Here is a 10,673-nt window from a genome sequence, read left to right on the forward strand (position 1 = left end):
AGAAGTAGATGAAAAGAGAAATACCTTTCTGTGCCTGAAGTGATCTCTGTGCTCAGAGCGAACCAACGCTGACTCAGGCATCAGCCTGGCCTTGGAGAGTTGGCAAGTACACCTGGAATGTTTGCAGGAATGCTGGAACTCTGTTTCATTGAAATGTAAATCAGTTGTATGGTGGTGGGAGATTTATGATGGTGGATTTGTGTGTTTAATGCTTAAATAACTACTGAAGACTGTGGACAACTGTAATGTGACACTGACTAACTTCCCTTGTTTATAGTGTGTTTCCTCAGTGCTGAACACATACACCAGTGTCTTGGGATAAGTGTTGTATGGTAGGAAAAATTACCAAAATGCAATCACACAGGTAGAAATTGAAATACTCCATGATCTTTTGTGTGTGTATAGTTAACTGCTATTCATGACAGTGCTCAATTCAATTCGAGTGTAGATCTCCTTTATATTGAAAAAAATATTCTATTTTATGGCCAGTGTTTATTTCCCAACAGTTCCTAGAAAATGCATTTACAGCAGGAATTTTAAATGCATCTGCTTTGGGTGAAACTGAGAAACTCTTCAGCTTTCAGAAGGAAAGCCTTGTTGACAGAAGTATTTCCTTTTTTTTGCTGTTGTCTTTTCAATAGCTCTAATGTTTATGTAGATGTTGTAAGTAATTACATGCTAGAAAGAAAACGATGACAAATACAGAGATAAGTGTGGCTGCAAAATGTTATCTAAAAACATAGCTGAGAAAAAAAAAAAGATGTGTTATATTGCAAGGCTGCTGTTAGTGATTTTTTTTTTTTCATTTTTAATGCCTGTCCTATTTCTGGGTTAGTTTTCATGCTGATGGCAGGAATATATCAGGAAACTGTGTGCGAACGATCATTTGTTCATGAGTTCCTGTGCTCGGGAGGAAGAGCCTTGCATTTTTATTTTTCTATTATTTTCTTTTTCTATTATTTTTATTTTAATGTTTTTATTCTTTTCTTATTTCTTTTGCAGGCCAAACAAGCTCTAGGTCTAAAAGGGCTGTTTCTCAGAAATCCAAAGCAGGCCTCTCTGGACAGTCATGCTGCTGGGCAGCTCCATCGCAAACATTCCTTTAGCAGCCACATCCTGAGACGGACGGCCAGTGCACCCACCAAGAGCCAGAAGAAGAACAAGAAGGGCTTTCCAGAAATTGCTTTTGACACAAAGGACAGCAGCTCTGCAGGGGCTGGAGAAGGGAGGGAAGTGGAAGCTGCCTCCCAGCCTCGCTTTGTGCAAGAGCCAGAAAGTGCTTCCCCGTCCCCAGCTCCCCGAGACGGTGCCACTGGGGAGGCACCTGGCAAGGGCTTGAAAGGTAAGGCCCAGGGCTGTCCCCAGGGGCCAGGGCAGAGCTGTGCCCACCCCGGGGCTCCCTTCAGCGAGCCCTTGCCCAGGGCACACAGGGTGAGGCTGCAGGAGCCCCTGGGCGAGAAGCCGAGCGTCTTTGCCCGCTGTGCCATCAACAGCTCGGGCAGGATCGGAGTGGCCACCAACTGCATGAAATGCATGATTGGCTCCAAAGAGAGCCCTGACCCTGAGGGGCCATGGAGTGACCACCCTGGCAGGCCCACGGTGGCCAGAGAGCCCCTGCAGGCCGGGCAGGGCAGCAGTGCAGAGGAGAGGGTAGAGCTGCACACCTGGGTGGTCAGAGGGCAGCCCAGGCCGCTCTCAGATTTGCAGCCTTGCAGCAGCCCTGGAACTGCAGGTGACCTGAGGAGGAGCAGCCAGGCCCTTGTGAGCCCAGGGAAGACGAGTGGTGACTCTAAGGGCCACGGGATAAAGGCTCACCCCCGGCACCGCTGGCAGGGCCACTCTGGTGGCAAGTATGGAAGCACTGTCAACTTGGTTGCAGCCAGCAATGGCTCTGTGTCCTCCAACTCCAGCAGTCTAGAAAGCCTTGGAAGCCCAGAATTCCCCAAGCGCTGGGCTGAACCTTCTCGAAGGCAAGTGGGCACCCTCCAGAGGGAAATGAACGCCTTGTTCGTTCAAAAATTGGAGGAAATTCGAAGTAAATCCCCTATATTCTTTACTGGTAAGACCAGATTTTCTTCACCCTTCTCCACTGTAGATCACGTCATTGTCTCAGCTTCTGCATAGCATCCTTACTTAGAAGCTCCTCCATGTTGTTTGGCTGTCAAGAGGTCTTTTTTTTTTTTAATTTTGGCAATGACAGAAGAAAAAAAATCTGCATAAATATTTTTATTTTCTTTTTTTGTAGAAGTGTCTGGTTTAGCTTAGTCCTTGCCATGCCTAGTTAACCATCTGCAGTAGTGGCACTGTCAGTAGTCCATAAATGTTGGGGTTGTTTGTTCAGGGCTTTTTCTTTCCTTGATTTTCTTAGTGAATGTGGTATGATACTAAGTAAATTTTAAGATCCAAACCAGAGCATTAAGTGAGATTAAATATGGAAAACCCACATCAACAAACAATATTTCCATTATCAACCTTTGTGTTCCACTGAGGGATAACCACATCAGGAATGATGTCTGATGTGCCCTCTGATAACAATAAACCTGTTCCCTCCTCAAAGATCTTGCAAAATCACTGCTGTCAGTCCAGGAATTACTGGATGGATTTCTCTCTTCAGGAGATGTATTTTATAAACACAGCAGCCCATTCTGCTCCTAAATGTGTGTGCAAACATTTCTGCTGTGCTGTGATGTTCCTGGCCTGAGGGCAGAGGGTGTGATCTGCTGCTCCCTGGCATCAGCCAGGCTGGGGCACTCCTGCCATTCCCCACTGCCACCCAAAATGTGCCCAAAACTTAGAGGAAAGTTCCTAAAGCTGCAGCATTTTGTGGTTGTTTCAAACTGGGTCTGTGTGGCTGCACCTGTACCATGAACTGGGAGTTTGTAGAGACGGGAAATCAAAGCAGAGGCAATCAAAGGATGACTTTTAGTGAGAAAAATGGCATTTTTGCTCCTGATTTGGCAGGAATGGGACAGAAGGAAAGAGATTTTGATAAGAATTTTCTGCTTCACAGAACTGTAAGGAGAAAGTAGGAAATGCAGCTTTTGGCTGTGACTGCAAGAGCTCCTCCTCAAATCCCTCACCCTCCTTGTTAATTGTCCAAGAAATGTGGACACTGATGATTACATGTTCAGGAACAGTGAAATTATTTTGGTGCTTTTCCCTTTTTTGATAACAGATTCTGACTGCTCACCTATAGTGGGCTTCTTTGAAAGCCTCATACAGAAATTTCAGATATTTTATTTATTTGACCAATTTCATCTGATTGGGTGCCTGAAATTTACCTTCTATTTTTTTATACCTTTTTTTTTTTTAAATAAACATATTTTTCCAATATCTGCTTCAGGCTTTTAGGAAAATACCAGGACAATGGGAGGGGAGAGATTTGCTGGTTCCCGTGACTTGCAGTTAATCCAAAGCAGCAGAACTCTTTCTATGCCTAAATTATTGGCATTGGGCTTTTCACAAACTCTGAGTACTGTGACATATGAAACCATTTCCCATTATCAGTGCCAGCTCCCCTGCCAGCCCCCCAAGTCACTGAACAAATATTGTGATATGCTTGAAATTTGATTAAATCCATCTGACTTCCCAAGCATGGAATCAGCAAACCCTTAAAATGGTGAAATGGTGCCTTGGACTGGCTGCTGCTGGTCCAGTGACAGCCCCTCTGTTTGCACAAACAGCTCCCTTTCCCAAACTCCTGCAAGGCCATGCCTTGGGCCAGGAAACCAGGGAAACCAGCTCCATGGCTGCACTTGGGAATTGGCATTCTGCTGGGGGAAGTGCCCTGGGATAAGGCAGGAAACTATAGCTGGCCCTTTATTATATATTAAATAAATGTATTTTATAACAATTATTTATATAATATAAATATATAACAATAATATAAATATGCGTTATATATAAATATGCAACATGTAAACAAATATAAATATATTGATCTATATTTAACAATAATATATAATATAAATATATTTAATAATATTTATTCTTACAATAGCTGGCCCAAAATTACATTTTTCCAGAGATTTCCCTTCCTAGTGTGCCCTAATCCATGCTGCTGGATGGGCAGAAGGAGAATTTATAAATCTGATCAGCTCTGGGCCCTTTCTGACACTCCTCCAGGCACTGAGAGTCTGGAATGTTGGATTTGGGTTGTGGAATGTTGGATTTGGGTTGTGGAATGTTGGATTTGGGTTATGGGCACAGGTGCCTGATTCCCTTCCAGCGCTCCCAGCTAATGCAGGACAGGGCAGAGCTGCTCCCACCCCTGAGTTCTGCACTGGGCTGGAAATCCTGGTATCCCAGGAAAGCAAAGGCCTGATATTCCCTGGGCAGGTTCTGGGAGTGATGTTTCCCATTGGGAGAGGGCTTTGGAGCAGTCCAGATTCCTCTGAGCAACCTGGAAGGTGTCCTTGCCTATGTCAGGGTACTTGAAACGTGATGATTTTTAGGGTCCTTTCTGTCACAAGCCACTCTGATTCTGTGATTCTGTGATTCCATTCCCCCGTCCAGTGGAGTGTGTTCCTTCAACACCAACAAATATTTTCATCCTTCTATGATAAAAAAAATGAACTTAATATCTGTCCATGTGTGGATTCCATTGAGTGCTCTGGTTGGTCAGAAATTCTTAGGATCCTACAACCATGTGTGAATATTCCTGTATGTCTCCTTTCCCTCCCTGAGCACTAATTTATCCTGTTATCTGCACCTGCCTTCCCTACATTAATTGGATTTTTCCTCTGTTCTGTCCTATTATTCTACATGCACACTCTCTCTGTCTAGTTAAGAACTGAAAGGACAAGCAAGTCAAAGGTAATGTCTGCTGAGTGTCCCTGATTTCAGCACCTTGTTGCCTGTAGCCCTGGTTTTTCCCTGTTTGCTGCCCTATAATTACCTGCTCCTGTGTCCCTGAGGTCGTGGTCTGCCTTGGTGGTGCTTTGTTAGTTCTGGAATGCATGTCTGCACTGTGCTTTGGAGATATGGGGAATCATCTTCTTGGCATGATTGCTTTGGCTCCTGGGGTGCAGGTGATAAACACTGCAGAGAATGGAGCATTTTCTCCAGATAATTGGTGGCTGGAGTGATTCTCCAGGGTTGCACTCACAGCCTGCTGTTCATGACCCATCTGTCTGCAGAGTTGTTTTTTTTTTTTTGAAATAGAAATTACCAAGTTTTTTTTAGGAAGAACAAAGTCTGTTTAAAGCTTTTGTTTTGTGTTTAAAAGTCCCATTGCTAACATTCCACTGTCTGCAGATCATTTGTAATCTGCTCCATAAGTCCTGTGCTGCTTCTCTTCTGAGTGGTTGGTCACTGGGATCACATCTGCTGGTCAAACTCCTGTTTGATCATTGTACATGCTCTGGTTGTGCTCTGATACCCTGACCTGTTTAAATGCTGGAAGGAAGGAAAACTGAAAATCAAGTGGTGCTGGATGGTGGAGGAAGAAAAGCTGGTTTACAAAAGGGGTCACAAAGGGCAAAAATTGCTGGGTATTGCTGTTGTTTGATAAGAAAACCAGAACAGTCACATGGTGCTGCTGTGCATGGACTGAGATTTCTTGAAGCAACAGGGCTTTGTGCAGCTAAAACTGAATGTGCAAAATGTTTTGCTGCCTTTGGCCAGGCATTTGAAATCTCAAGTTATTTTTTAAATCGTGATTAACATGGACAACTTGTACCTTGAGAACAAAATGGTAACACATAAGGAATGAATCTAAGCTCAGCTGTAATTTGTAAGAGATAACTAACCCTGTATCTCTCTTTTTCTTGTTTCTTTCTTTTTCTTTTCATGCCTTCCAAGCAGATGTCTGCCACTTCTCCATGCAGAGGTCAGTCACTTCTTTATGCAGCCTAGAAACGATCACAGAAGAGCCTGTCCTTGCCAGTGAGGGCCATCACTGCAGCCTTCTCTTCCCCCTGCCTGTTGCCCCCTACAGTGACTCTGAGGAAGGATCTGGCTCTGACCATTCCACCGAGGCTCCATCAGAGGGAAGCAGAACACCCAACCAGCCTCAAGAGCCCCTACCCTCCAGGGAACAAGGAACCAATCTGGCTGCAGAAGACCAAGGGCAGGATGTCCCAAGAGCAGCTGACTCAGGTTTAGGAGCCCCAGAGGATGAGAGGACAAATGTGGCAGGATGTCCCACAGAAGGAAATGTCTGGACACAGAGCAGTGAGGCTCAAGATCAGGGTGGATCAGCAGCACATCCCAAAAAAGCCAGGCTGGTAGAGGCAGCAGATCACAGTGCTGGCCAACCTGTAGGAAACTGCCAGAAGCAAAACCAACCAGGTCAGGTATCAGCAGACATGAAAAGCACCTCTGAATGCAAAGGGCAAAACCTGGGTGCAGCAGCGGTTCCACCCCAGCAAAGCAGTGTCGGTAACAGCCCCAAGGCAGATTCTCCCCAGAAAGCCTGGGCTGCACAGGCTCTCCCTGTCTCTGTTTCCCAGACGAGCTCTTACACGTTGGCAAGAAGGGCAAAGAGTGAAGGACTGAAGACGTCAGACTCCTCAGCCTTAATAAAAACCCCGAGCAGCCAGTCTCCAGCAGCTGAAGTGTACTTTGATGCCACTGTCAATGACCGGATCTGGAGCAAGCTGGACTGTGCCAGCCACCGTGACAGCATGTCCTCCTCGTCCAGCATGTCCTCCAACGACACCGTCATCGACCTCTCCCTCCCCAGCCTGGCCCGCAAAAGCCTCCCGGACCTGGGCATCCGCCAGGACAGCCTGGAGCCCCTGGCCATCAGGAAGGGCATGCGCCCCCGCTCCGCCACCACCTGCAGCAGCGAGATGCCAATGGTCAGCAAGAGCAAGTCCAACCCCAACCTGAGGTCTGGCCAGCTGCCGGCTGACGAGCTGTGCCCCCGGCCCCTGGCCAGGAGCCCTCAGGACGCCTTCTCGTCCATTCCTAGAAGGCACACCTGGAGCAGGCTCTACATGGAGAGCCTCAGGCAGTCCTCTAACAAATCCAAAGCGCATGACACGGTCGGGAATAACCAGACAAAGTCCAAAAGCCTCGGGGACCTTACCTCTGATGACATCGTGTGCACTTTTGAAAGCAAATACCGCAGCATCAGCAGGAGCTTCGTCACGCGCTCCATGCGGGAGCAGCGTCGCTCCGCCAGCCTGCGGCCCTCGGCCAAATCCCGGGATGAACTGACGGAGCAGCTGAAGAAGCTGACAGCCTTCCAGCAGGAAAACGACATCACCTCCCCCATCAGCCTCGAGCCCAGCGAGTCGGAGGAGGAGGGCGAGAGCGTGGGGCTGCTGCGCCGCTCGTCGTCGCGCAGCCAGAGCCGCGTGCGCTACATCGCCAACAGGGCAAGGCAGGCCCAGGAGAGGCAGCGCCTGCAGGGCCGGGCACAGCTCGGGGGCAGCCCCATCGAGGAGAGGGGCAACCCCGAGGGCGCCTGCAGCGTGGGCAGGGCCGGCTGCACCGACCCCGCTGCCCACGCGGCCCTGGCGGCCTCGCCCAAGGCCCAGCCCGACTGCGCGGCCGACACCGAGGTGTTCTTCATGCTCAAACTGTGACCCTGGCGGCGCTGGGCACTGCTGGCACAGCAAAACCTGAGAGGCCCAAAATAATCCTGAGCTTCCTGGCCTTCCCTTGAGCCAAGGGTGCTTGAGATCACAACTCCAAAGGAACTGATGAGGATTCATCAGTTGTTAATTGCGCTTTGCCCAGCCTCCAATCAGGCCTCCTTTGTGTGTGAGCACTTCTTGCGTTTGCAGTTTGCTCTTGGTCTTTACTAATTTCAATAATTCTTCTGACAATAGTAACCCTGATGTGTAATAGCTAAATGTGATGCTAACCACAGCTAAGGTGAATTTTGCTCTTACAAATCATGGATCCATGTAAGGAGGCTGGACTTAAAATCATATTTTATTTTCTGGAAGAGTTTGAGGCCTCTGAGGGTGTGAATTAATAATGCAGTAGATACAGTCCATCTTCCATCGTGGACCTGCTTATTTCAGTGAAAATCCATATTTTCTCTTTGAAGAAAAGCTCTCTTGTTCCAAAGCAATGCTTTTATAAACTCATCCTGTTTATATATCTATATATATATATATATAAATATCTATATATATACACCTGTGTGTATGCAAAGAAATGTCTGCACATGTATGTACACATGCACACCCTGAACCTGAACTGTGACTGCTCCTTGTCTCAAGGCATTGTCTGAGGGAATTGAGACAGGAGAGAGAAGGGAATGGCTAAAAATAGAAATATCTTCTGACTTTACTTCAGAAATGGCTACAAAGCATGTCTTTTCTTGAAACAGCACTGTCCCTTCTTATGGTATTTTAACAATGCTGCTGTACATAGCACTTTTTGGATAAATTTTACTATTTCTGTATTGCACTGCCATGCAAAGTTTTCAATGATATGTTTAAAAAAAAAGAGATATTTAATTTTTTTAGATGGACATATTTAGAATTAAATAACAACCTAAACAGAGTAATAATTTTTCCTTTCCCCTTTTTTTTACGTTTTATTTTTAGGGATGTTGTCATGTGTCCCCCCCGGTCCCCAGTTATGATGTCATTTATTATAGATGTACATTTTATCAGTGATGGAGAAGAATGTTTACTGAGATGCATTTTAAAGAGAAACAGAGGTTTAATTTTATTTCAGGCTGCATAGAGTCCCTATTATTGAGAGGATATTTTGCCTTTGTAATGATTCTTTTGTGTATATTGCAAAATTTAAGAATTTGTTTGTAAAACCACCTTACACTACTAAAATAAACATATTTAACCTCCCAGCTGGTGACTCTTTAGCTGTAACACAACACTGGGGTTTGTGATACACAAGCATGGTTCATTCTATCTGCTTTGTTTTCCAGCTTCCTTTGTGGATAACATTTAATTTTACTCTTTTTCAGAGGGGCAGCCAGCGCAGACCCACTCAGATTTTCGCAGGTCCTCCAGAACTTGTGCAAGGATTGGCAGGGACTGACATTGTGAGGTGTGAGACACAGCACAGGGGCTGGGGCAGGATGAAAACTCTGGGGCAACTGGTGGAATTAGTAGAAAAACAGTCAGAAGGAGCTGATCCATCCTGGAGCAGCTGTACAAGTAACACAGATGGCCCTGTTTCATCACTGACGGGGGTTTAAAGTCTGGCTGAAAATGCTGCAGCTCAATTTTGCTCTTCACCTGTCACTTGACTGAAAAATCACTTCTATTCCTGTCCCAGCAAAGTGCACAGTGAAAGTGCATTTTACTTCCTTCGCACTCCTCCTGGAAGGGCTGTCACTTGTGGAGCTGGGAAGGGGCTCTTGGTTCTAATTTTAGTATCCCTTGGCCACACGAATTTAAACGCTGAGATACCAAAACAGTAACAAAATTTAAACTCTGAGATATCAAAATGTAAGGCTGACTGTGTTATCACCATAATACAGTGAGAAGGCTGGAGGGGTTAAATTTCCTGATTCAATCTTTTCAAATTCCCTTCAGCATGTTTTGTCTGAAGACATTCCCTCAGTTTTCCAGGCTGGCTCAGATCTGCCCGGTTTGTCTGCAGGACTCGGATCCTGAAGATCCCAGGGCAGCTTTGTGCAGCAGAGCTTTGGGATGTGCACTGAGGTGACCCCACAGCATCACTGCAGGCTCTGAAGGGAGGGAGGTGAAGCTGCAGCAGAACGTGGGATCTGCCAAGAGGAGCCTCCCATTGTGTCCCAGCACAAAGCAAGTTTCATTAACATTCTCTGGATGAAAAATCATTCATGTAATACTTTAATTTCAGGCTGAAAAGCTGCAGGGAGTCGCTGCCTTTGTATCTTTAATGCTTTTGCAGCTTTAATGTCAAGTACATGTAACTTGACAGCTTTGGAAAGTTAATGTTTAAAAGGCCTATTCGTGTCTTCTCAAAGACTGAGTCTCACAACCAGATTATTTTCATCTTTAATTGATTAAGCAATACTTGTTAAATTAATGCACCTCACAGGATGCAGCATCACTTTAAAACATTTACCTTCATTCAGAATTTTAACTAACAGTGTCTGGATTTAAATCATTAGGGTACGTGTGAAATTTGCCTCTTGCTCCTAAATTAATAGCAACCACTTTTGCAGCTTGTTTTGTGACACTATGTAAGACTGACTATTCATCATGTATTTTTTTATTCCTATGAGTGGAATTTATTCCAGCATCTAAGAATTATTTGGAATTTAAGTCAGCAGAAGGTCACAGTTTTGCTCTTCATTCTTCTGCTCTTCCTGTGCATCCTGAGACTCCTGGATGTGCATCTCAGTTCATTAAATGGTGAGATCTGAAATCCGAAGTCTCCAGATCACAAGCAGTGAACTGGACATGACTGGATGTGGATTTATAGTCTGATAATGAACACTCAATTGTGTCTTTCAAAGCTGATTTTGTCTGTGTGATCAACAGGCAGGAAAACGGGCACAGCTGCTGGGGACAGCTCCAGAGGGAGGAATTTTACAGCAACTCCACAGGACAGTGAGGGAATTCGGTGAGTCCCGATGCAGCATCCAGCTGTGGGACCCAGCTGCTTCCAAAGGTCCTTTGGTGAGGTCTCCTCCTTCCCCCGAAGGTGTCCCCTGGTCCAGCTGGCACGTTCAGAGCCACTCCTCCTCCTCCTCCTCTTCCTCCTCCTCCTCCTCCTCCTCCTCTCACGGGTATTTAACCCAGCACGGGATG

General features: G+C 46.0%; 1 protein-coding gene across 1 annotated transcript in view; it reads left to right on the forward strand.

Moving 5' to 3' along the window:
- The window catches only part of PLCH2 (phospholipase C eta 2), a 46,655-nt gene extending 37,882 nt beyond the window's left edge, over positions 1-8,773 (forward strand). Inside the window, exons 21-22 of the mRNA XM_036396362.2 lie at positions 1,003-2,059; positions 5,806-8,773. Of these exons, the coding sequence (XP_036252255.1) occupies positions 1,003-2,059; positions 5,806-7,535 (2,787 nt within the window). The 3' untranslated portion in view covers positions 7,536-8,773. The remainder of the gene's footprint in view (positions 1-1,002; positions 2,060-5,805) is intronic.
- Positions 8,774-10,673: the final 1,900 nt, after the last annotated feature.

Source organism: Molothrus ater, chromosome 23 (genome assembly GCF_012460135.2).
Source record: "Molothrus ater isolate BHLD 08-10-18 breed brown headed cowbird chromosome 23, BPBGC_Mater_1.1, whole genome shotgun sequence".
NCBI classification, from domain to species: Eukaryota; Metazoa; Chordata; class Aves; order Passeriformes; family Icteridae; genus Molothrus; species Molothrus ater.